The sequence below is a fragment of the Mustela nivalis genome, assembly GCF_964662115.1.
Source record: "Mustela nivalis genome assembly, chromosome: 19".
NCBI lineage: Eukaryota > Metazoa > Chordata > Mammalia > Carnivora > Mustelidae > Mustela > Mustela nivalis.
The window spans coordinates 4,171,046-4,197,849 of record NC_139038.1 but is presented as its reverse complement, the minus strand read 5'-3'; the positions used below and the strand labels follow the sequence as shown (position 1 = coordinate 4,197,849).

Below are 26,804 nucleotides of genomic sequence, written 5' to 3'. Positions count from 1 at the left end.
TCTTCCCCTTTCTTGGAGAAACCATGTGCCCATGGATGATAATATCTAATGTCATGACTGGATATTAATTGTAGACCAGTGTTTTAGTGAAACTTGTAATATTTCAGTGATGTGCATACTATACCCCCTTTCCTTGTCCTCTCCTGCTCGTGGGGAATCTCAGTGCCAACCCAATAGATCTCAGGGCAAGGAAAGGACCAGAGATCCAGGACGTAAACACAGCCCACTACTCAAGGTGACCCCTTTCCTTGATCCCTAAAAGGAGCAAAGGCAAGTGGGAAATCCGGACCCTGGTCCCAGAGGTCAAGTCTCAGCTTAGCACCTCTAAAGCACCAGATAGGGTGGAGACTTTCGAGACGTCCCCTAACATTTGGGCGCTTGGACTCACGGGAAACAGAGGTCGGGTATTTAACGGGCTCCCGAGTGGGCTCCAACAGGTGCACCACCGCCTCCGTCCTGCGCATGTGCAGCTCGGCCAGTGTGCGTGTTCGCGCACGCGTAGTACTGCCGCGTTGCTCTCGCTTCCTGCCCGTGCCCAGGTCACCGCTCGCCGTGGTTCCCAGGCTTTGGCCTCCGGCGGGCAAGGGTCCCGGGGCCTACGGGGCTGCACGCTGTCCGGTCGCGCCGGCATCCAGCGGGCACGGCTCCGCGCAGGCCGGGCGGAGGCTCGAGCGGGGACTCTCGAGCTCGAGCCCCGGAGCCCGCGGGCTGGGCCGGAGGGGTCGGGCCGTGGCGGCGGCGACGGAGCAGGGCGGCTCGGCCCGGGCTCGGCCGGTCTGCGCCCGCGGTATGGGGAGGCCCTTAGAGACCGATTCGGGACCCGGGAAGGTCGTCGACCTGAAGTGAGTTTGCCCGTGGGCCCAGAGCCGGCTCCGCGGGAACGGCGGCCCCCGGAGGTGGAGGAGGAGCAGCCCCCGCCCCGGAGTCCTCGGGAGCCTCGGGGCAGCTCGGCGCGTCCCGACGTGGTAGGTCGTGCGCTTGCGGGTCTTGCGGGGGGCGGGGCGGCGAGAGAGCGCGAGCGGCTGGACCTGGAGGGTTGGGCACTCCCCCGGGACTGGAGACTCGTGGGACTCAACGTTTCCCGGGAGCGCAGGGGGTTCCCGCCCCCCCCCCCGACCCCTTGCTCCCCTGGTTCCCTGTCCAGTTTGCAGACGCGTCTGTAAGCGCGCAGGAGCATGTGCTGACCCCGCTGGGTTGTGCCCTGGGGCATCCCCCAGTGCAGGGCTGGACCAGCGTGCGTGGAGGAGTTGACAGGAGGAGACGGCCTGAGATGGGAGGGGGCTTGTTCTGGGTGTTGGCGTCGGGAGGTAGGCATGCTCGCAGGACTCAGCTCCTGGGCCAGGGTTCTCTTCTCTCTGTTACGGATGTTTTTTTTTTTTTTAGTAAAAGATTCTTAAGTGCATCGATAACGGATTTAAGTGATCTCATGTAAAAACAAAAGTATGCCTTGATGCACGTTGATCCCACTTCAGAGAGCTGGTGTTTTCTGTTCCTGTGGATACCGTGATTTTAAGCAGTTTGAATAGTCACAAAGAATGCGTGAACAGTGTAAGAGGGTTTTCTTTTCAACATTAATTTAAAGAAGGCAACGTCTTTGAAAAATTAATGGGTGTTTATATTAACCAATGAGAGAAACCTGCTAATCACCTCCTGATATGTGGGAGTGACAACAGCTCTACTCTGATGTTTCTCCTTTTCTCACATGTTTAGACCCTTCTGAGTGTTCACAGGATAGGAGCTTTCTTTGGTGGTTCTCACACAGGATGTTCCCACCTCGGCAAGCTGCATTACCCGTGATTTCTATTATTTCTTCTGCTTCCCTAGGTCAGCCGTTAACAGTCTGTATGCTTTTCCAAGAGCAGCAGAGAATGAACGAATCCCAGGTGAGTTTTCCTGTCTTTGTATATGTTCTCTTGCTTAGCTTTGTAATGCATTTCAGAAGGGTTATATGGATTCAGATTTTATTTATTTGACAGTGAGAGAGAGATCACAAGTAGAGAGGCAGGCAGAGAGAGAGGAGGAAGTAGGCTTCCTGCTGAGCAGAGAGCCCGATGTGGGGCTCAATCCTAGGACTCAGAGACCGTGACCCGAGCCGAAGGTAGAGGCTTAACCCACTGAGCCACCGAGGTGCCCCTGGATTCAGATTTTAAAATGGGAATGTGGAAATAAGAGACAATGTCATGTAAAGTACAATTATTAGGGGGTCATATCAGCACCCAGAGTCTTTTTCTGAGTTCATGTGTGCAGATAGTAGGTTACCTCAGGGCTGTGGGGGTAGAGCAAATACATGACTGATGTTCCTGACAGTCTCAGAAAAGGAGAGTGCCGCCGGTTACATGATTTGAATTGACTGTTTCGTTACTTGTGGGTTTTCAGGATTTCCTGGGATTTGAGAAAATGTCTTTGTGGGAGTTGATGTAGTTATGGGTAGCTTTTCTAATAACAACCATTAAATATTGCAACATATGGCTCATGCATGTAGCTTATCTAAACCGAGGGCCTGCTGGGTGAGCAAACTTCGGTGATCCAAGAAGACCTGTTTTCATTGTTCCTGTTTGATGCAGGGATAAAAGCTAAGGCTGAGGGAATGGCCTGCCCATCCTTAAGATGCTTCTGTTACTGTTCATTTGGGTTGTGCAGTAAATAATAAAGCAAAGTATTCTTTTTTTTTTTTTTTTAAGATTTTACTAATTTATTTGACAGAGATCACAAGTGGGGGGTGGAAAGCAGGCTCCCTGCTGAGCAGAGAGCCAGATGTGGGGCTTGATCCCAGGATCCTGGGATCATGACCTGAGCCAACGGCAGAGGCTTTAACCCACTGAGCCACCCAGGCATCCCAGCAAAGTGTTCGTTAGCAAATATATTCTTCCTCTCATTCCCGTTTCAATTCTCAGCATCCTGGTTTCGTCCTCACCCCTCTCCCTAATGTTTTGGTGAAGATTAGTGGTGACGTAATTACAGTCAGATCCATCGGACATCTACTGTTGGATTTGTTTCTTTCTCCTGCTTTTGTCTTCCTTTTGATTGTGTATTTTTTATGATCCCATTTTACGTCTTGTGTGCGGTTGTTAGCTCTAACACAGTTGTTATTTGTGATTGCTTTGCAATTCATAGTATGAAACTTTTAATTCATCACAGTTTATCTTCAGGTAAGGTACCATTTATTGCTTAGAATGTAGGGAGTTTGTGACTTCCATTGCTCCCCGCTGGGTCACCACACTGTTGTGTCATTTTACTCCTACAGGTAGAATCAAGCCCATAGGACTAGTGATTTTTAAGCAAATACTTATTTTTTAAGGAATAAGAAAATAGCCTAGCTACCATTTCTGGTACTCTTCATTTCTTTATGTAGATACAGATTTTTATCTGCTCTTACTTTCCTTCTGCCTGAAGGACTTCCTTCAACACCTCTAGTTGTTCTTCTTTTTCTTTTTCAATTTTTTATTTAAATTTTAATGAGTGAGCTTACAGTGCAATATTAGTTTCAAGAGGAGAGGTCAGTGAATCATCCCTTACATAGGACACCTGGTGCTCATCAAAACATCTTTTTTTTTTTTTTTTTTTTTTTAAGATTTTATTCATTCATTCGACATACAGAGATCACAAGAATGCAGAGAGGCAGGCAGAGAGTGAGGAGGAAGCAGGTTCCCTGCCCAGCAGAGAGCCCGATGCGGGGCTCGATCCCAGGACCCTGGGATCATGACCTGAGCCAAAAGCAGAGGCTTTAACCCACTGAGCTACCCAGGCGCCCCTCATCAAAACATCTTCTTAATGCCTATCCTTCATCTAGCCCAACCCTATCCTCATCCCTCCATCACTCCTCATCGTGTTCTCTTACGGTTTGATTCCCCTCTCCTGTTTTGTTCCTTCCCATATGTTCATCTGTCTTGTTTCTTAAATCCCATATTTATGAATCATGTGAGTGAAATCGTATGAAATTTGTCGTTTTCTGACTGATTTACTTTGCTTAGCATAATACCCTCTAGTTCTATCAAGGTCATTGCAAATGGTAAGATATCATTCTTTTTAATGGCTGAGTAATAATCCATTGTATATATACACCACATCGTCTTCATTCCACAGTCGGGGGACATTTGGGCTCTCGCTGTGGTTTGGCTCGTGTGGATCATGCTGCTCTAAACATCGGGGTTCCAAAAACATCGAAGGTTCTCCTTCGAGTCTGTATTTTTGTATCCTTTGGGTAAATTCCTAACCTAGAGTGTCATTGCTGGATTGTAAGGTATTTGTATTTTCAACTTTCTGGGGAACTGCCATACTGTTTTCCAGAGGGGCTGCACCAGCTTGCATTACCCCCAGCAGTGCACGAGGTTCGCCTTTCTCCGCATCCTCGCCAACCCCTGTTGCTTCTTGTGTCGTTGAGTTTAGCCATTGAGACAGCTGTGTGGTGGGATCTCTTTTTGATTTGTGTTTTGATTTGTGTTTCCCTCATGATGAGTGACGTTGTGCATCTTTGCATGTAAGGCACATGCATTTGGACCTAGGTCTGTCTTTGGGAAAGTGTCTGTTCATGTCCTCTGCCCATTTCTTGACTGGATTATTTGGTTTTGGGATGTTGAGTTTGATAAGTTCTTTCTGGATTTTGGGACACTTTAAGCTACTGCTGAATCTTTCAGCTCTTATATGTCAGAAAAGTCCTTTATTTTTGCCTTGGCTTTAATTTCAGGGGAGCAGGGCACCTGGGCAGCCCAGTGGGTTAAAGCCTCTGCCTTCAGCTCAGGTCATGATCCTAGGGTCCTGGGATCGAGCCCCACATCGGGCTCTCTGCTCAGCGGGGAGCCTGCTTCCCTTCCTCTCTCTCTGCCTGCTTCCCTACCTACTTTCATCTCTGTCGGTCAAATAAATAGATAAAATCTTTAAAAAAAAAAAATCTTACAGTTTCAGGGGAGCTTTGCTGGGTTTTCTCCTGTACATCAGATGTGTTCCCCTACTGTCTTCCCACTTCCATTGTTCCCAAGAGAAATGTGATGTCATCCTCTCCATTCCTACGTTTGTCCTATGGTTTTTGGTTTTTCTTCTAGATGCTTTTGAACTTTTCTCTTTATCCCTGGTTTTGAGCAGTTTGGTTATGCTGTGTCTTGGTATTGCTTTCCTCCGGTCTCTGTGCTTGTGGGTCATTGAACTTCTTGGATCTTTGCGTATATGATTTTCATCAACGTTGGGAAATTTTTGACCGTATTCCTTCAAATATTCCCCCCACCTCCCTCCATCTGTCCTCAGCGACTCCTTTTCCGTGTGTGTTACGCAGCTTGAAGTCGTCTCACAACTCACTGATATTCTTTGTTCTCTTCCAATTCCTTTTTCTCTGTGTGTTTCATTTTATAAAAGCTCCTGTTGCTGTTCTTCGTGTTCACTGATCTTTTTTTTGGTGCTGTGTTAATCTAGTCGGGTGTTAACTTTCTCAGACATTGTAGTATTTGTTAGTAGAAGTTCAGTTTGAGTCTTTTTATTTTTTTTATTTTTATTTTTTTAAAGATTTTATTTATTTATTTGATTGAGAGAGAGAGACAGCGAGAGAGAGCATGAGCGAGGAGAAGGTCAGAGGGAGAAGCAGACTCCCCATGGAGCTGGGAGCCCGATGTGGGACTCGATCCGGGGACTCCAGGATCACGACCTGAGCCGAAGGCAGTCGTCCAACCAACTGAGCCACCCAGGCGTCCCTAGTTTGAGTCTTTTTAAATGTCTTTCCTGTTCCTTCTCAGATGTTTTGAACATAAGGAATACGGTAATAAACTATTTTAATGATCAGTGCCACTTGTAACATCTGGGTCAGTTCTAGGCCCATTTCAGTAGATGTGTCATTTTCTGTTGTGGCTTGTCCTTCCCTGCATGTTTCCCCCAGTTTGTCAACCCTCCTCGCCTCTTCTCGGTTCTCCCTCCCTGCTCCAGGGCTGGGAACTCTCAGGGCAGTAACCAGAGGCCTCTCCTTGTTGATATCCTATCTCTGATTCCTGTTCTTCATTGCTGCCCTTTATTGCTTCAAGATCCGTGTCTTAAAAGCCACTGCTTTGAGGGCACCTGGGTGGCTCAGTGGTTAAAGCCTCTGCCTTTGGCTCAGGTCATGATCTCAGGGTCCTGGGATTGAGCCCCTGGGATTGAGCTTACCCCTCTCTCTCTGCCTGCCTCTCTGCGTACTTGTGATCTTTGTCTGTCAAATAAATAAATAAAATGTTAAAAAAGATAATAAAAAAAGAAAGCCATTGCTTTGTATATTCTGTTTTTTGGTGTCCTTTCAGGAGGCAGGGTAAATCTGATTCTTGTCTGTCTTTGTTGAAAGCAGTCCTAATGCCTGCCTGTATTTTGAATCATACTTAGAAACTTTTCCCCACATTGGGTTATAGGAAAATTCACCCATTTTTTTTTCTGTGTGGTTTAATATTTTATATTTAGATCACTGATCCAGTTGGACTTTTTTCTTTCATGGTGTGGAGTATGGATGCAGTTTCATCCATGCCCAAATGACTATAGTTCCTCTAACACTGTTCATTAAAAATCAGTGGATTGTTATAATGTATTATAATATCACAGGTCCTCGTGATATGTCATGTAATCATACAAGTCTACTTGTAGACTTTGTGCTCTGTTCCACTGACCTATCTCCATCCGCATGCTGACACCGAACCCTTTTAATCATAAAGGTTGTGTTTTAAATCTGGTAGGGATTAGGCCCCCTATACAGCTTCCCCCCCCCCCCCCCGGAGATTTTCCTAGTTCTTGATTTTTTCTGCCGTCATATGAACTTTAGTGCCAGCTCACATAGTTCAAGGAAGAAAGCTTTTGGTATTTTTGTTAGGTTCACATATCTGTTAAGTAATTGAGGGCAGAGTGATTTATATCTTAGTGTTGACCCATCCAGGAACAAAGAACATCATTCCTTTTTTTCAGGTGTGCTTCTGTGCCTTTCAGGAGTGTTTTAAAGCTTTCCTATATAGATTTTGTACATTTCTTGTTAACGCTTTTATCTTTTCTGTTACTCCATGAACTGTGTATATGCTTGAATTATATCTTCTTAGTCTGTTAATGTAACAAGGGCTGTTGGGTTTGTTTGAGTTTTTTAAAAATAATTTTCTTTTTCTTTCTTTCTTCCTTTCTTTGTTGTAAGTTTATTTAAGTCTGCACCCAACGTGGGGCTCAAACTGACAGCCCTGGGGTCAAGAGTTGCACATTCTTGGGGTGCCTAGGTGGCTCAATGGGTTAAAGCCTCTGCCTTCGGCTCAGGTCATGATCCCAGGGTCCTGGGATCGAGTCCCACATCGGGCTCTCTGCTCGGCAGGGAGCCTGCTTCCCTTCGTCTCTCGCTGCCTGCCTCTCTGCGTACATGTGATCTCTGTCAGATGGATAAATAAAATCTTTAAAAAAAATAAAATAAAATAAAGAATTACACATTCTTCCAGCTGAGCCAGCCAGGCTCCCCCGGGCCTGTTGCTTTGTATATCCTGATTTTATGTAACACTGTTCTTTCATTGAGTTGGTTTTGTTGTTGATTCTCTTGAGTTTTGGGGTATAGCATATCCGTTGCAAATAGAAATAGTTTTACTCTCTCTGTTGATTCATATGCCTAGTTGTTTTCTCCAGCTGGAGGCAGTGAACATTTTGCCTCGTTCCTGACCTTACTGGGATTGTCTCTTACGTTTGTCCATTAAGTAAAACCCTGACTTGAGAACTGACAAGACTGCGTAAACATGCCCGTGCCTGTGCAGCTGTGTCTCTGTAACTTGTGTGTGCTCTCCTGTGATTCAGATTGTACATGTATCACACATACTCTGTGTATTTGGGTATGAGAGTGTGTGTGTATACACACATTCATGCTAGTGAAGTATCCACTCCTAGTTTCTTGAGGGTTTTTTATATCAGGTATGTATTTTGAACATTGTCAGAGGCTTTTTCAGCTTCTTAGTGGTGATAAAAGTGTTTTCTTAGCCATATTAGAGTAGCCTATTACATGAATGGATTTCCGAAGATTGAACGAGTCAGTGTTCTTGGCGTAAGCACCACTTAGAGATCATATATTATTTTTTTCCTTCTGGTGTTGGATTCTGTTTGCTGACATCTCGTTTTGGATGTTGGTGTTGATACGAGTGGTATCAAGCCGTCGTGCTGATCACGTGGTCAGTCTTCTGACCCCTCCCATCCTTGCCTTGTGGACTCACTGAACCCAAAAAGTTGTGACTCTCCGTGGCAGTTCATCAGCTCACTTGGCCCGGATCAACTACAGTGTCCTGCTGTGGATTTTCTGTTGGCTCAACTCCTTTAGTCTCGGGCAGTCTCGGCTGTGGCACCTCCGTCATGGGTAGAAAACCCTGTGTTGATACATGTTTTGTAAACACGGTGATGGGACGCGTCTGCTGAGCACTTTTCTTCTGAAACAGGAGTCGTGTGTCGGCAGTCTGGAGCACCACCGCTTGCAGCAGTGGCATCGGAAACACCCCCTTCAGGAGGCTCCAGCATCCCCATGGCCCTCTGGGGTGGCCCTCTCGCTTGCTTCCGGCAGAGGATATCTTGAACATTTTGAGGAAAGTGTCTCCTGTGATAATCAGTTGTCCTGCTTTCTTGCAAGATTCTGATATCTGGAGGCCGAAACGATAGCTTGGTTTGGCATACAGTTCTGGGTTTGAAATTCTTTTTCTTTCACAAGCCGTGGACAGTTGTCCAAGGGTTTTTCTCAGGTGAGAAGTAGAATGGCAGGTTCCAGGGTCAGTGGTGTTTTTCCCCCCACCTGTAACTTTTTAGGCATTTTTTTTTTCTCCATTTTTTTGGTGTGGGGCATTTTATTGGGAAATTTGTAGATCTGTATTCCGCCCCCCCCCCCCAGTATTCTTTTTTGCAAATTGAATGGCCCCTTGTGACTTGAAGGCTTGTGTGATTCTTCAGCTCACGTATCATTTTTTGTTCTGCCTTTGATTCTTTGTGTTCGTCCTTCTAGTTTTCTCTTTCTGAAAGTGGAATCTGTTCGATCTGGCTTTTGTATCTCAAGCTTTATTTCATCATTTCAATTTCTTGTTATCGGAGACAATTCCTAAATTAGATATTCTGTGTCCCATTTGTTACGTAAGTCTCTTATTTGGGGGTTTTTAAAAAGATTCAACAATTTGATCTTTAATTTCTAAGTAATCTCTGCTGGCTATTTTTTGGAGAATGTTCTCATTTTTTGGAAACCGTGTCCTGCTAAATTTATTGAAAAATACAAATCAATAGAAGTTGTTTCCTTTATGAAATTGGTTCTGTCATAGTTTAGCTGCTCACCTTGATACCTATCTTTAATTCACACCGTTTTCCGCAATTAGCTGATGATTCTAGATTTTTTTAAATATTTCAGTTTTTGAGAGAGGAATTCCTGATAGCTCGTGTGAATATACTTCACTAATAATCCCATTTCACTCTTTTCTTTACGGAGGGGATGACTGCAGAGCTCTAGAAGTTTCGGGACTAGGGAAATGCAGGTAGACACTACTTCAGTTTTTTTCTTCCTTTTTTTTTTAATTGTGATAAGTTACATGTAACATGAAATTTACCATTTTACCTTTAAAACATACAGCTCACGGGCATGAAGTACTTTCATGTGCTTGTGCAACCACCACCAACCATCCGTCTCGAGAACACTTCTCATCTTGTAAAACTGAAGCTCCATCCCCATTACAGAGTAATGCCTCAACTCCCCCTGTCCCCTGCAAGTGTTGTCCTCTCTGTCGCTCTGATTGTGACTATTCTCAGCACCCAAGTGGACTCATCCAGTGTTTGTCTTTTTGTCACTGGTTTGTTTCTCTGAGCATCGTGTCTTCAGAGTCCATCCATGTTGGAACAGATGCCAGAATCTTCTTTTTAAGTCCGAATATTGCTTGCATTGTATGTGTGGCCTGCATTCTGCTTGTCTCTTTATCTGTCAATGGACACTTGGGTCACTTTTGCATTTTCGCTATTGGGAATGATGCAGCATGGGTGTATAAATTCCTCTCTAAGACCCTACTTCTGGTTCTTTTAAGCGTGTCTCCAAAAGTGGACTTGGTGGATCATATGGGAAATTAATGCCAGATTTATTTTTAATTTTTGAGGAGCTCTCCTGGCTGTAGTGGCTCCCACAGTTTGCATTCCAGCGCAGTGCACGAGGGTTCCGATTTCTCCAACACGTGTTATTTGTAGGCATTTTGGTAGTAGCCATGCTAAGGGACGGGAGATGGTAACTCACTGTGGCTTTGATTTGATTTCCCTAATGGCTGGTGACGTTGATCATCTTCCCACATGCTCCTTGGACACGTGTGTGTCGTCTTTGTGAAATGTCTGTTCCAGTCCTTGGCCCATTTTGAATCTTGTTGGTTTCTGTTGTTGGGTGGGTTTGAAGAGTTCTCTCTGTATTCTAGAATGAGGCTTTACCAGAAACATGATTGGCAGATATTTTCCCCATCCTGTAGGTTGCCTTTTTCTTCCGTGGAAGTGTCTTTTTCACACCTCTGGAAGGCACTCGAGAGTATCATGCTTAGCGAAATAAGTCAAGCAGAGAAAGACAACTATCATATGATCTCTCTGATATGAGGAAGTGGTGATGCAACATGGGGGCTTAAGTGGGTAGAAGAGGAATCAATGAAACAAGATGGAATTGGGAGGGAGACAAACCATAAGTGACTCTTAATCTCAGAAAACAAACTGAGGGTTGCTGGGGGGAGGGGGATTGGGAGAAGGGGGTGGGATTATGGACATTGGGGAGGGTATGTGCTTTGGTGAGTGCTGTGAAGTGTGTAAACCTGGTGATTCACAGACCTCTACCCCTGGGGATAAAAATATATGTTCATAAAAAATTAAAAAAAAAAAAGACGGCATGCTGGGCAGAGATTTCTCCCAGCTTGAGGATGGAGAGGGACCTCAATGGGAAGCCTGAGGGCATGTCCTGTGGGGGAACACCCACACCCACCCCTTCCCTTTAGCGGGTTTGTGCACAAACCTGTCTTCCCATAGAGCAAGGCCATATACATCTCCCATGGGCAGGAGCTGACCCTGTTCTATTCTGTAACCATGACTTTCCTACCAAATGACTAATACAGGACTGGGTTCATTAGGTGCATTACTTCAACACGCACTTCTTGAACTTCTCTTCCCATTGCCTCATGTCCTTGGTCCATAAGGTGTACTCTATTTGTATTTTTGAATGCATAAATGATGCTTTTTCTCATGTTCAAGTGCAATACTGATCACCTCCTAGCCCCAACATAACTTAAACCTATGTAAAATAGAAGGAATTGTGCAGTGTCTTTGAGAGTGTGGTAATGTCTTGACAAATCCTACAGGCATCGAGTCTAATGGGATTGGGGAAGGGGACAGGGGGGTGGAGCGGTGAGTGGATAGGCAATAACCATAGTCCAGAATATCCATGACACTCGGATATTACAGAAGTGCTGCTGCGGTGCGGAAGTCAGGGAGGTTGGCGGGGCGGGGAAGGGGGAGCATCTGAAGATTTGGGAGTTGAAGTTGACCTTGAGGACAAGTCGTTTTCCTCAGGTATAGGTGCAAAATTACCTAGACAGAAAACGCAATATGGGAACAGAGGGAAGTGTCTTTAAGGTTGAAACACCAAGGGGATGAGCAAGTCGGACGAAGACGAAAGGGTTGGATCCAAGCTCGGAAGCCTGGCCTTGACCCAGAACACCACTGGCCCTGGAGAGTGGAGGAGGAGACCAGAGCTTTGAAGGACTTCATGCACATAGCGCCCACAGGCTTGGGGACGGTCTTGTACGACACACCCGTGGAAGCATTCAAACAGATCTGTGCTATATCTAGGGGGCGTGAATCGAGGCATTTGTGCTAGGAATGCTTACGAGGAAAACACTTACACTTGGTATTGCGGTGGGAAGGGGACAGACGGAGGATCAGGACCAGCTGCTTTGCTAGTCTGTTTGCTCAGGGCAGGGCCGAGTCCGTTCCTTCCTTCTGTCCTCTTAGAAGGGTCTTCTGTTTGCTTCTCCTGGCTGACGTCAGGGATGTTTGTGTTTACAAGGAACAGTCTAAAAAACACTATACTATAATCCTATCCTTTTTATACACGGGTCAACAGTTTTTTAAAAAAGTAGTTTAATAAACAGTTAGAAATTGTTTTAAAAAAAAGAAGTAGAAGAAAGGTTAGGGTCCCACTTTCCCCCTCCATCCACCCAGGTAGCGAATTGTACTGAGGGATGAGACAAAACTACTCACAGGGCTATGAAGAAATGGATTCGCTGGTACTGCCAAGAGAAGAGGCCAGCACGGCTGAAGTAAGCTATGACCATAGACAGGAGATACTGGCGGCAAGAGGAGACACAGTGTCAGAGAGAGGTCACATCCTGGGCGAGGAAAACCAGTGGGGCATGGGGACAGGAGGCTGGAGCAGGTGCTCCCGCTTTGACAGACTGGGTGAATTTGCTTATTTGGTGTCAAAAGGTTGGTTGCAAACCAAAGAAGTCAAGGGAAGAGTTGATGGTGCTCCCAGGATAGCAAGCTGTGCTGGTCTGAGGGCTTGTCTTCAGGACAGTCGGCCTCTGGAAGGTCTCTGAGAAGCCAGAGCCAAGGGGAGCCCCACCCAAGAGCTAAGAGAGAAGGGACTCAGCCAGAGGGGCATGCCTGGGACTCAGGTCCCAGAGGACCTGCAGGAAACCACGAGGTCCCCAATGAGAAGTGTTGGCAGGATGAGGTTGGAGACAAGGTTTTGGAGGCATCGCCCTGCCCCAGGACAGATGTTGGAGCAAGAACACATCTGAGTGGAGAACAATGATACCTTGTCGGATACGTTCAGATTTTTGTCCCAGGCCAGAAATTTTTGAATGACAGGATCCTCTGTGAAAAGAGGGCATAGGTCAGGTTGACAAGCAGAATGGGGTTATTGTAGGAGCATTGCAGGGCAAAGAGGAGAATGATGCCTCTCCTGGGGAACTTCCAGGATGTGGCCAGCTGTGAGGCTGATGGGCAAAAGGGAGCAAAGACCAGTCACCGCCCAGGGAAAGTTGGTGGCTTCCGGCGTGGGGAGGCTGAGGGAGCACACCTGTAAGATTGGATGGGAGGTCAACAGGGACGCTGTCTCATCATGCATGGACATGCCACTTCGGAGACCACAGTCATTCCCTGTCATTTTCTCATCCCACAGTGACATAAGGGAATAAAGATGGCATGTCATTTCCACACCCCCTGCCCAACTCCACACACACAGCCAAAGACATTTAGAGTCAAAAGGCCAATAAGGGGAACCTGGGTGGCTCCATGGGTTAAAGCCTCTGCCTTCGGCTCACGTCATGATCCCAGGGTTCTGGGATCGAGCCCCATATCAGGCTCTCTCCTCAACGGGGAGCCTGCTTTCCCCCTCTTTTTCTGTCTGCCACTGCCTGCTTGTGATCTCTCTCTCTCTCTGTCAAAAAAATATATAAAATATAAAAAAAAAAACCAAAAAAACAAAAAGCAAAAGACCAATAAGAACTAAGACATCTCAGGAGTGTAACTGTAACCAATCTTCTCATCCCAAGTACAGACCTTTCTCCAAGTCTCACCTAATCCTCTGTCATTTTTATGTGTCCCCAGTGACGGATCATTATGGAGAGCTCACCAACCTTCAGAGAATTCTTTTACACTGGAAAATTCTTTTCCATTGGAAGCTTCTTGAATTTAAAGAGAAAATGGAAGCGGGTTGGAGGAGATCTTCTTACCAAGCAACTTTTTGAAGACCTCGTGGTGTTCAGGGAGCACTGAAGACACCCGTTGTCTCTTCAACTTCATCTTGAGGCCACACACTGACTCTACGACCCAGATGTCCTCAGCGCCAGAGCCTGTCTCCTCATCTGACTCATCCCTTCCTCTCTTCCTTGTGGGGGACTCAGGCATGGGGCGGGGGTCTACCCAGGGGGCTGAGTGAAGAAACCAGGCTACAGTATAAGGCTTTTGTCTTTGGAATTCAGCCACCCCTTCTCCCCCTCCAAAAGCCCCAACTTCCCCTTCATTCTCTCCAGCCTTCCTGACAATTGACATCTCCCCAACCATGTTTCCATCTTTCTCCTTTGTTGATACACATCTGTCCCCATTCATCTTTGGCACTGTTTCACCACCCCCATCCTCAAAATTTCATTGTAGATAACTTCTGCCCTGGCAATAATGGCATAATTTCCTCTCTTCCTTTACCTCCTCTTTGGACCTCATCTCCTAACCCTATTTCTCTGCTTCCTGGGTATTCCTTCCATGGTTACAGTTTTGTCCCCAACTCCTATACTTTCCTTCTCCAATCCCCGGCTTTCTGGATCTCTCCTGTCACACACACCCTACTCAGACACTCCTTCCTGACTTTTGTACCCATTCCTCTTTACTAGCCAAGCCTCTCAAGTCCCTTCCTCTTCCTCCTTTCTCACCTGATGGTCCTGGGATTTCATCATCCACCGCATTGAAGGGGTACCCTGAGGTGCTAGGCTGGGGACTCTGGTCCTCAGACTGGGAATGCGGTTGATTAGGTTGATCATCAGCCATGATTTCTCCCAAGCTCTTTCTGTCCTCCCAGAAACCTTAGACCCTGTTCTTGGCAAATTCCGAATGAACACAAGCTCGTGATCCCTTCTCCAAGCTGGGGCAAAGCCAGGAGTGGCGAAAAGGTCTGTGAAGATACAGTTGTCCACCTCTGCTGCCAAGCACCATGGAATCTGGTCCTTCCAATCAGGAAGGTCGGAAGCCTCTGATGTCCCAGGTCATTCCAGCCTGGCAACCAGTTTGAAGGGAAACACGTAACTACCACACTGGTGTCCAGTTTGGGATCTCGAGGTAAGGGCTGTTTCCAGCCACCGACCCAGCCTTGGACCATCCTCCAAAACTGTCCTCGAGGGGTCTGGATCGCTCTACTCCTCTCCAGCAGATGCCCGGCTCTCTCCCCTCTTGGCACATGTTGGGCTCTCTCCATCCTTCCTATTCCTAATTCAGGGCACAATCTGGTGGGAGAAGGAGGAAAGAGACAAGGGAATTTGGGATGGGCCGAAACGTAAGAATTTACAAGACAGACATAAGTAGGTCAAGAAGGTTCCAGGTACATGGACTTGTTGGAATTAAAAGTTAGTTTATGGGACGCCTGGGTGGCTCAGTTGGTTAAGCAGCTGCCTTCGGCTCAGGTCACGATCCTCTTCCTGGAATTGAGTCCCACATCAGGCTCCTGGCTCGGTGGGGAGCCTGCTTCTCCCTCTGGCTCTGCCTGCCTGTCTGCCTGTGCTCACTCGCTCCCTCTCCCTCTCTCTCTCTGACAAATAAATAAATAATTTTTTTAAAAAAGTTAGTTTAAATCGCTTGATTTGGTAGACTTCTTCGCTCCATGTTTTACTGACATTGTGTTGGGGGGGGGTGGTTCAGTGGTGGGGGAGCACTCTCGCTCTCCTCTGAGGCCACTCTGAGCCCAAGAGACATTTTGGGAACCGGAACCGGTAGATAACTGTACTTGTGTTCTTACACACTTCAGACGGTGTCTACAACTTAAAAAGTGTCTGGACCATCCAAAACCTGCCCCTTGATCGCAAATAATCAGCTCTAGTCTGCATCTGAAATTTGTAAGCCCGTGTATCACTCTCGACCCAGAAACTTCAGGACCACTTGTGTATCTTATGAACAAAATGCCACATGCCCAAAAAGGCTAGATGGAAAAATCTCCCGTTTAAAGCAGAATCTGTTTAACAAAGAAGGTGGGAAGCATGGGGTAGCGCAGACACCGTCACGGAGGTACTGGCCAGCTGTCCATTAACATCAGAGGAAGCTTCTTCCCAACCTCCTCCCTCCTACCTCTGCTTCTCACCTGTGCATCTGAATCTTGCTCACTCTCTCCTCCTGTGTTAAAATAACAGGAGTGAAAATTTACCATTTTAACCACTTTTGAGGGTATGATTTGGTAGCAGTATGCACCTTCGGGTCTCTGTGCGACCATCAGCACCATCCTTCTCCAGAACTTTTTCGTCTTCCCTGAAACTGAAACTCTGCACCCACTGAAGGAGAACTCCCCCTTCTCCCCTCCCCCAGCCCCTGGGAAGCACCATTCCACTTTCTGTCTCTAGAGATTGGGCTATTTCAGATAGCTCCTATCAGTAGAATCATGCAGTATTTTATGCGTATGTTTCTGATTTATTTCATTCAACAAAATGTCTTCCTAGCTCCTTTGTGTTATAGTGTGTGACAGAATTCCTTCCTTTTTAAAGATGAATAATATCCATTCTGTGTGTGTGTATGTTTGCATTTTACATGTTCCTTTCACAATCATATAAGAACAGTGATACATACATTTTTACGTTACCCATCCATCTGTTGATGGACACCAGTATTGTGTCTACATTTTGGCTAAGCATTGCTTTCGATCCATTGTTTGAACTTGGATGAGAAACACATCTTTAATTCAGGATGTGCCTCAAGTTTTATTTTGCACTTCGATCAAACTTACGGATAGCTAAGGAGCCCAGTCCAAGCATAAATAAAGTCAAACCAGTTCACCCAGAAAACCATATGGAGATTTCTCCAAAGATTTTAAAAAACCATCGAACAAATCCCAAAAAAACAGAAGTACCATATAATCTGGCACTCTTATGGCCGGGTATACATCCAAAGGAAATGAAAACAGGATATTAAAGAAATATCTGCCCTCCTGTGTTCATTGCAGCTTTACTCACAATAGCCGAGATAGGAAAACTACCCTGGTGTCCGTCAACGGAGGCGTGCATAAAGAGGATGTGAGGTCCATACACAGGGAGCTGTAGATTGGTATTTGTATAGAGGTGAGAAAGTAGGAAATCCTGCCATTCGTGACAACATGGATGGACCTTGAGGGCATTATGTGGAATGAAATAAGACTGACGTAGAAAGACAAATACTGTTGGTAACTTTTATATGGGAAATCTTAAAAAACAACAAAAAGTCAAACTCAGAGAAACAGAAGGTTAAAAAAAAATAAGGAGGTTGCCAGGGGTGGGGAAGGTGGAGGAACTAGGGAGAGGCTGGTAAAAAGAAGAAAACTTTTCAGTGAGAAGATGAAGTCTACAGATCTCCTATCAGACACAGTAACCGCACACAACATAGCACATAAATGAAATTTGCCAGGAGAGTAGAACTGACATGTTCTCACCCCTCAAAAAGGTCAGTAGGTGAGGTCATGGATGTGTTAATTAACTAGGTGGTTAGAATCCCTTCAGTGTGTACATCACTCGCAATGATGTACACTTTAAATCGTATGGTTTTATATGTCAGTTACACCTCAATAAAACTGAAATTTTTAAAAAGTAGTTGATCCAAGGTGCAGGGACCCACTACCACCTTTGTTTGCAATTGTTAACCTTCACATTTGGATGAGGTCTCAGAGAGCCTGCAGGTGGCCTTGGGGTTCCCGCACAGAGTCCCTGGGTCCTGGACCTCCTGCGGGTCCCACACTGCCCCAGGAAGGACACGTAATAGATGGCTGCAGAAGTTCAATCTCTAGGAAGCCTATTTGCATTCAGATTTCCATTCCTGATGCTTTCAGCCATCAGACCTGAGTGTACCCCCACCATAACAAAACAGAAGTCTGGGATTTGTGATTTAGTTATTTATTCTTAAAGGATTTATTTCTTTATTTGACAGACATCACCAGTAGGCAGAGACGCAGGCAGAGAGAGAGGGGTGGGGAGACAGGCTCCCCACCGAGCAGAGAGCCCGATGCGGGGCTCAATCCCAGGATACTGAGACCATGACCCGAGCTGAAGGCAGAGGCTTTAACCCACTGCCACCTAGGCACCTCTGGGATTTGTTTTTTAGAACAAGGGATGTGATGCGCTAAAGACTGAAGCAAGACCCCAGGATTCACCTCGGCTGTTCTGATTCAAGTCCTCTGTCCTGTTCACGATGTCCCTTCTCCATCTGCTCAGACTCCCGTTGGTAGACAATCTGGAGAACATAAGTCAGTAGTTATAATATGCTTGTCTAAAAGATGGGGGCGGTGAGGGTGCCTGGGTGGCTCAGTGGGTTAAGCCGCTGCCTTCGGCTCAGGTCATGATCTCAGGGTCCTTGGATGGAGGCCCGTGTCAGGCTCTCTGCTCAGCAGGGAGCATGCTTCCCTCTCTCTCTCTCTCTCTGTCTGCCTCTCTGTCTACTAGTGATCTTTCTGTCAAATAAATAAATAAAATAAAATAAAATAAAATAATATGGGGGCGGTGAGAATGGGAAAGTAATGGTTTTGTTACAAAGCAGCACATGCCCTTGTGCAAATCCTCCTGCCTTCAGGGTCCCATCTCTTCAACCTATAAAATAAAATACGTAGATAAGATGACCTGTAAGCGTTCTGCCCATGTTAACATAACCAAGGCAGTGAGGAAGCAAACTGGACAAGACCAGGGACGCCAAGGCTAGGGTAAAATTGTGTGCTCCCCTCCAAGCCCCCTCCCCCTCTTCGTGTGTTGAAGTCCTAACCCCTGGTACCTCAGAATGTGATGTTTTCTTCTTCTTTTTCTTTTCTTTCTTTTTTTGGTGGTGGGTCTCTACGGAGGAAAATGAAGGTAAAATGAAGCCTTAGGGTGGACATCATGATCTCAAGTTCATGAGCCCCAAGCTAGGCATGGCACTCAGCAGGGAGTCTGCTTCTTTCTCTCTCTCTCTCTGTGTCTCCCCCACTGCCCGCCCCTTGCTCATGCAATCTCTCTCTAAAGTAAATATATAACTCTTAAAAAAAAAAAAGGAAAATTTGGATACAGAGACTCCCAGGTAGAGAGAAGAGAGTGTGATGATACATAGAGAGGGGACAGTCGTCTACAAGCCAAGGAGAGAGGATGGGACCGAGCCCCCGCACCCCCCCCCAACCCCGCCAAGGAACTAGGCCTGCCCACACCTGGATCTCAGTCTCCCAGCCTCCAGAACATGGAGACAATTCATCTCTGTTGTTAAGGCCCCTGGGTTGTCTTACTTTGTTGCAGCTTCCCTGTAAACCCATCCAACCAGTATTTTGCATAAGAGGGAATTCAGATTCAGTCACTTTCCTCACACTTCTGTGGCCCCTTCCATTAAAGCAAGCCATGTCCCGAGGCTTCAAAGAAGAACTAGTTCTTTCTTACAGATTGGAAACTTGAGCTTTCTTAGCCTATGACATTTCCTGGTCACCGTGAATATGGTATTTTGGGGGCAAAAAATGGTTGAAAGACTTTAAGAGAAGAATGATTCACAAATCTTGAGGATGGCTGCCAGAGATCTTCATAAAATTGATGTGTTAAAGAGAAACAGGAGCCAACACAGGCAATTACTTAGAAAATTAAGGGCTGGAAAGGCTTCTTCAAGTATGGTGTCAAAACAGAAGAAAAGTAGGAAGAGAAAGTGAGGGTCATCTGGGGGGCTTGGATGGTTAAGCGTCTGCCTTTGGCTCACATCATAGACCCAGAGTCCTGGGATCGAGTTCCACATCAGGGCTCCCAGTTTAGCAAGGAGGCTACTTCTCCTTTTGCCTCTGCCTCTCTCTCTCTCTCTCTCTCTGATGAATAAATAAATAAAAATCTTTAAAAACATTATGTCCATATGGCAGAAAATAAAAGTAAAACATTAAGTTCAAAAGGTCAATGACAAAATGGGGGAAATATTTGTACTTAATACAAATACAAAAAGAGAAAGCTTTATATTTTAAATACTAATAAATGAAGAGAACTTAATGAAGCCACATTAAAAGGTATAGATCTGGGGCACCTGGGTAGCTCAGTCGGTTAAGTGCCTTTGGCTCAGGTTTTGACCCTGGGGTTCTAGGATAGAGCCCAGCATTAGGCTCCCTGCTTACCGGGGATTCTGCTTCTCCCTCTGCTGCACCCCGCTTGTGCCCTTTCTCTGTCAAATAAATAAATAATATGTATATATTTTTTAAAGGTACAGGTCCAGGGGCGCCTGGTTGGCCCAGTGGGTTAAAGCCCCTGTCTTCGGCTCAGGTCATGATCCCAGGGTCCTGGGATTGAGCCCCATGTCAGGTTCTCTGCTCAGCAGGGAGGCTGCTCCCCCGCCCCCCCCCTCTCTACCTGCCTCTCTGCCTATTTGTGATCTCTGTCTGTCAAATAAACAAATAAAATCTTTAAAAAATAAAAAAATGGTGCAGATCTGGTACTTCTGGCCCAGACAGAATCACAGGGTTCAGATTTGCCTTCCCTGCTTAAAGAAGTTTCTAGGAGGGGGAAATATATGAATATATGAAATGACAGGTTTTAGTCATTTGGAGAGAGAAGGGAGCCCCCAAGAGCTTCCAGTTCACCGCCCAGAGAGTTATCTAGGCTGAGGTATGTGGCAGGGGTCCTGGTGGTGCCCAGGATGTCTCTGAGTTGCAGGGACAGAGTTGTGTGGTGAGGGGGAGGGGGGCATGACAGCCAGAGTTCACAGGCAGAGAACCAGACTGGACAGAGAGGCAGGAGGGTGTCCCAGTCTTCAGGTGAGCAGGTCAGTGCCTAAGGGGGAGGCAAGGGCTGGAGGCCAGGACCCAATAGACGGGGCAGGCGGGGGGCTCTTCCTGTCTTCCCCAAGGCGCTCAGAATAGCTTCCTTCCTTTACCTGCCGAAAATGGAAAAGAACACAGAAGAAATGTGCCTGGAGGTTTTCCAGTCTCGGACCTAGGGGAAGTGTGGTCACCTCTCATGAATTCCAGCCTTCTGTTGGTGAGAAGTCTGTTGGTGGGAATTCGGGCACAGACCACACTTGCTAGCAGCAAGAGCTGGGTAGGACTTCCGGGCTACACAGCCACAGCCAGGGCGGACAGAGCAGCTTCCGGAGAAGCAATCCTTTTGTGCAGGATTAGTTTGATGCAAATCCTCAGTGAGAGAAATCAGGAATGGGTTATGTACCCATCATTAGCATAAATCAGTACTATTACCTTTGGAAAGAGTGTTACCTGGAGAAAACTTCCTCTGTGGATTTTGTATGTATCTAAATCTCCTAGAAGCTAAACCATTTTCTTGCTAGCATGGTAACAGGGGATGGTTGTTCCTAAGGGCCTGGGAGCCATCTCTTTGAAATGTAAACCTCAAGGAAGGTAGTGTCTCTCTGTCACCAGGACAGTTAAGGGTGGGCCCTAGACACCTAGCTCTGAGCTTTAAGGACCTGTTTGTCAGAAATGGGTAAGTAGTTTTCTTTTTCCTTTGGACAGAGACAACTGGCACGGATGGGCACCAAGATGACAAGGTACATTTAGGATGAACAATGAAAAACTTATACCAAATGCCGCTGGCAAGTCCTGTGACCCTGAAACAGGTGTATTGTTTTGCTGGAGAACTTCTATGTAATGGATTGTATCTGCCGAGCTGATTGAAAAGGCGAGGTTCATTTTTCTCCTTGCTGTCTTGTTAGTAGTTCGCTTTCCCGCCGGAGGCGGAAGCCTGGGAACCACAGCGAGCGGTGACCTGAACTCGGACAGGAAGGGACAGCTGCGCGGAAGCAATACGTGAGCGCGAACACGCACACGGGCCGAGCTGCACATGCGCAGGACGGCGGCGGCGGTGCACCTGTTGGAGCCCACTCGGGAGCCCGTCAAATATCCCACCTCAGTTTCCCGTGAGTTCACGCGCCCACAAGTTAGGGGACGTCTCGAAAAAGCCACACTTAAAAAGAAAAAAGGCAAGGGTAGGGGAGGGAAAGGTAGGGAAGGGAAAAGGAAGGGAGAGGGAAGCAAAAGGGAAAGGAAGGAAAGGAGAAATAAAGGGAAAAACTGAAAAGAAAAAGACAGTCCCGCCTTATGTAGGATGAGAGTAGCGGTAGAGGGAACGTGGCTGCCTGCTGAGGGAGAAGCTGAGAGAATGGGAGTAGCTACTGAGACAGGCGCCCCGGAGTTGCCCGCGGGACTCTTCCTGAGTCCCTGCTCCTATTTCTTTCTAGTTTTCTCCGTGTTTCCCCTTCACAAAGCAGCTCCTCCTTGTCTGTCACTCAGTCTTATTTCTTTGACACAGAGAGAGAGAGAGATCCCAAGTAGGCCGAGAGGCAGGTGGAGGGTGGGGGGTAAGCAGGCTCCCTGCTGAGCAGAGAGCCCCATGCGGGGCTCGATCCCAGGACCCTGAGATCATGACCTGAGCCGAGGCAGCTGCTTCACTGACCGAGCCACATCACACCCCTGATCCCCACCACTCTCCTACTATTCCATCTCCAGGCACTGGACTTCTTCCATCACTCCTGCTTCTCAGGACAAGCCCGCTGCTCCTCTGCTGTGTGGCTGAACTTTGCTGTTGCTGCCTTTTGACCTCCCCTCAGCAGCCACCTATAGCCCTGGATGCTTTCCGGTTCCAGAAGCTTGGCTGCTCTGACTCTTCTGTGCTCTGGGAGCCACACGTGCTTCTGCCATCAGCTCACACTTCCGAACCACCTCCCTGGATCCGTATTCCTTCTCAGCCTTCGGTGGCCTCTAGCCTCTCCCACTTTCTCAGCTGGTCCCTCTCTTTATCCTCCAAGTCTCTTAAGCTTCACCCCCTTCTCAGCAGCCTCGGCTCCCCCTTCTCAACTGGATCCGTCGTGATCTCAGTTTCTCTAGGTGTCCAGGCTGAAACCACCATGTTCTGCTCCAGTGTTCCCAAGCACTCCCAGTTCTCACCTGGCATCAGTCACCGGACTGTTTGATTTCTCGCCTGTTTGTTACTGCTTTATTATGTGCATCCACCGTCCTGTTTCTTGTGCCTTTTCATTCAGGTCTTTCCTCATTTGAGTTGTTTCCTAATCTGCCTTTACCTGCCACCTTGCAGAGACCTAAAGCTTCTTAAATATACATTTTAAGTCCTAGGTGTCTCATATGTTATATCTGTTTCCAAGCTGCCATACTGTGTCTCCTCTTTGTTTCCGTGTCTGCAGAATCTAGCCTCTGCTGTTCCCAGTCCATCAACTGTGTCCCAATTCTGAATGCCATCCCTCTCCTTGAGCTGCTGTAATCAGATGCTGATGTCCGTGTGGCTCTTCTGACCTTGGTGGTTTCACTTTCTGAAATTGCTCAGGCTTAGGAGTTCATCTCATTTATCAGAACTGCACCCCAACCCCAACCCCAACACACACACACACACACACAATTTTCCTTTTGGTTTCTCTTTACTCCATTGCTTCTTGTTCCTCTATAGAGTGCTGTGTTCATCTCCTAAATATCTCACATCTCCCAAGCTATTCCAAATCCCCATGAGGCTCCATTATTTCAATCCTTATTTGTTCAACTTTCCAACATCTCCTGTGATAGATCTGTCCCCAAACTGTTACCTTCCCTGATTACCTGAGTTTTGCCAATCTCCTACCGTAGCCAGTGTGTTGTATAAATAATTTTTCAGATACCTCTCCCTCCATGCTCCCTGGGAGAGAACCTCTACATCTTTGGAATCCTGAGTGATAGGAGTGTTTGTTACTCACACTGGGCCCCTTGGACCAAACTTGAGTTTGTGCTAATGAGATGAGTCAGGATAGGGCCAGCCATACCAGGAACCCCAACAGGGGTGGGGCTTTGAACCACTTGATATCAGCCCAATCTCTAGGGGAAGGAAGAGAGTTGGAGACTGTGTTCGAGGTATGGCCAATGATGGAGTTAATCACACTTGCATAATGAAACCCCTATAAAAACTCTGGTCACCAAGCTCAGGTGAGCTTCATGACCGGTGATATGCATCTATGTGCCAAGACATCCATGGGATGCTTCCCGCGGACACTGAAGCTTGGTATTTGAGACAGCCCCAGTATTCTCTGATGCTTCCATCTCCCAAGATGGTTTCCTCCAATATTCAGGATTCCTGCCATTAACTCTTTCTTCTCCATGCCTCTGTTATTTGACAGCTTTAGCTCCTCTTTAAAAAAAAAACACCCACATCCTCACTAAAAAACAGCTTATACTTCTTTTTCAAAGGTAAGAAGTGTGGCTGAATAATCACAACCCCATTAAGAAAGAGTATCATTGGATAGTGAACAGTAAGACCAATTGAGATGACCACAAACACCACGAAGATGAAGACTTTTATCTTTATTATGTTTCCTCCAGAGACACATTGCAGTGTCTTAGTAACCTAAAATAACATAAAACAACATACAAACGTGTCATCCAGGCAAGTAAAAGAATTACAACTGATTCCCACAATTTAATAATGAAGACTACATGTCAAATAAACATTTACACTAATAACAACTTGAGGGAATCACCTACTTAGTTATAAGTGTAATTGATATATAGCTATAGTAAAAGCATAAAAACCTATCCCGAATATGTCAACAATATTTTATTTACAGGTGTATTCTCATCACAAATCTTTGTAGTTTCCTCAAGAGACACATTGCAGTGTCCTCTTTAATAACCTAAAATAACATAAAACAACTTACAAACGTGTCATCCAGGCATGTAAAAGAATTAAAACTGATTCCCACGATTTAATAATGAAGACTACATGTCAAATAAACATTTACAGTAATAACAACTTGAGGGAATCACCTACCTAGCTATGAGTGTAATTGATATATAGCTATAGTAAAAACACAAAAACCTATCCCAAATATGTCAACAATATTTTATCTACAGGTGTAATCTCATCACAAAACTTTGTAGGAACATGTTTTGAAAACTATGACTATTTCAGAACTTTTAAAAATAAATACATACATATAAAATATAAAAATAAATAAAATAGGTCTAAGGACAACATTTTCAAAATATACCAAAGAACTTCATGGCATAATATTAGGCGATTATAATCCTTTGTCTCTCCTTTCATATTTTTGAAGTAATCTCCTCCTTGTTTGTGTCCCAATGCATAAAAAAGAGGATCTCCAACTCCTACCTCAAGGGAGATTTGAATTAAATAATCTGAAATATTTGGTAGCACCCCAAGAGAGGGTGGATCTTGAAAAAAAGCCTGGTTTCTTATTGTCCTTCTCTGGACTCCTAGAAGTACTCCCAGCTCCTCGGAGTACAATATGAAAATTCCCTTAAGCTAATTTTATAAGGTTTTGGATTCTTCTAGATTATCTGCACAAGAGATTCCTCTCTTCCTTCCTCATGCCTGTTGTTAGTGTCTAGATTGATTTCCTGCTGTAAATCTGCGTCTCCCAGGGCTCAAGGATCTGAAATTGAGAGAAAGAGAGGAAGTCAGATCACAAGGAGTCAACACTCCAGACATCTTGGTCAGTACTAACCAGAATTTAGACTAATTCATAAATCGAACTTTATCTCTAATCCTTCATTCTAAACCCCAATTCATTTTCAGTTATGACTCTTGGACTTTGGTGATCCTGACCCCGCCCCAATTTTTTCATGAGCCTAATGTCACATGCGGTTATCTGCTTGATAGCCAGGACTCTAGGTGATTCTGCTCAGGGAGTAAAGCAAACTTGAGGGTCGCCTGGGTGGCTCAGGCGGTTGAGCGTCTGCCTTCGGCTCAGGTACCCGGGAATGAGTTCCACATCAGGATCCTTGCTCAAATGAGAAGCCTGCTTCTCCCTCTGCCTGCTACTTCCCTGCCTGTGTTCTCTCTCTGTCTCTGAAAAATAAAATCTTTAAAAATAAAACAAAAACAAAACCACAACAACAACAAAACAAACAAACAAACTTGAGAGAATGTTGCTTTAGACCTGAAACTCACCTTGGTCCTTTTGTGCTACATAAAGTCTGAACAAAGAACCATACTGCAAACATCAACATCATGAACCATGAGACCACCTAATCCTCCATTCTAACCCTAGATCCTAATGTTTAATCATAAGACCTAGTCCTAAATTTGGTCAGTGCTACATGGTCTGAATGTTTGTCTCTTCACCTCCATCAAATTTGTACCTTGAGATCCTAACCCACAAGGTGATGGTGCTATAAGATGAGGTCTTTGGGATGATTGGGTCATGGGGGGGCCCTCAACAATGGCAGTAGTGCTCTGATAAAAGAGACCCCAGTGACATAACTCAGAACCCACTTAGTCTGCAACCTTGTAAAGGGTCCGGCACCCTGCTCTCAGACTTCCAGCCTCCAAACCATGAGAAATAAATGTCTGTTGCTCAACGCCATGTAGTACTTCGTTGTGGGAGCCCGAATGGACTGAGAACTAGTTCACATTATTTAAACCAAACCTTTACTTAATCCTCTGCCCAAATCTATAACTATACATGCTGATCACAATAAGCTATGCTAAAAACTAGTATTTCTTTTTTTTTTTAAGATTTTATTTATTTATTTGACAGACAGAGATCACAAGTAGGCAGAGAGGCAGGCAGAGAGAGAGGGGGAAGGAGGCTCCCAGCTGAGCAGAGAGCCCGATGTGGTGCTCAATCCCAGGACCCTGGGATCATGACCTGAGCCAAAGACAGAGGCTTAACCCACTGAGCCACCCAGGCACCCTGAAACTAGTATTTCTGAAGGTTCACTCATTCTGACAAACTCCTTGACTGTGAACCTGAGGGGAAAGATGTAATGGAACAAGATGAGAGACACGTCCAAAAGTGGGCAGGGGTCACATAGGACTGACAGATGTCATCTGGCATCAAAAATGTGTAGCAAGCAAATCTGGATGAACGCACAGCTAGTCCTAATTTATCTTTTATTATTGGATAGATAGACTGTTCCATCCAATGTCCTATTGTTAGACATTTACTTTGTTGTAAATAAGTCCCCAGAATTCATATCTCTGAGGCATGAAAGAGAAAGTAAAAACACAATGTAGGGGAAAAATTGGAAACTTGCTCCCTTTTCACAGAAAGTCAACATTTTCTCAAGCTATCATCTGGGCCAAATTGGTTTCAATGGAATTATTTCAGCCAAGTCCATGCTTCTGTGAGAAACTGGTTTTCCTGAGGTCTGGCCTCCCGCATGTCTCCCTGAGTCATGGCTCTGTGGGGTTGTCAGCTCGTGGCTGGGACCT

At 45.9% G+C, this 26,804-nt stretch overlaps 2 protein-coding genes across 2 annotated transcripts in view; one reads left to right on the top strand and one right to left on the bottom strand.

Moving 5' to 3' along the window:
• RBAK (RB associated KRAB zinc finger) overlaps nucleotides 1–26,804 on the top strand; it is an 813,856-nt gene that overhangs the window by 461,181 nt on the left and 325,871 nt on the right. The gene's annotated exons all lie outside the window — the stretch shown is intronic.
• Nucleotides 12,192–14,481, bottom strand: LOC309854207 (speedy protein E4-like; the record flags this gene model as incomplete). The annotated part of the gene is made up of 4 exons (XM_082713033.1): nucleotides 12,192–12,281; nucleotides 12,755–12,813; nucleotides 13,674–13,871; nucleotides 14,367–14,481. The coding sequence occupies 4 exons, from the start codon at nucleotides 14,479–14,481 to the stop codon at nucleotides 12,192–12,194; spliced, it is 462 nt and encodes a 153-aa protein (XP_082569159.1).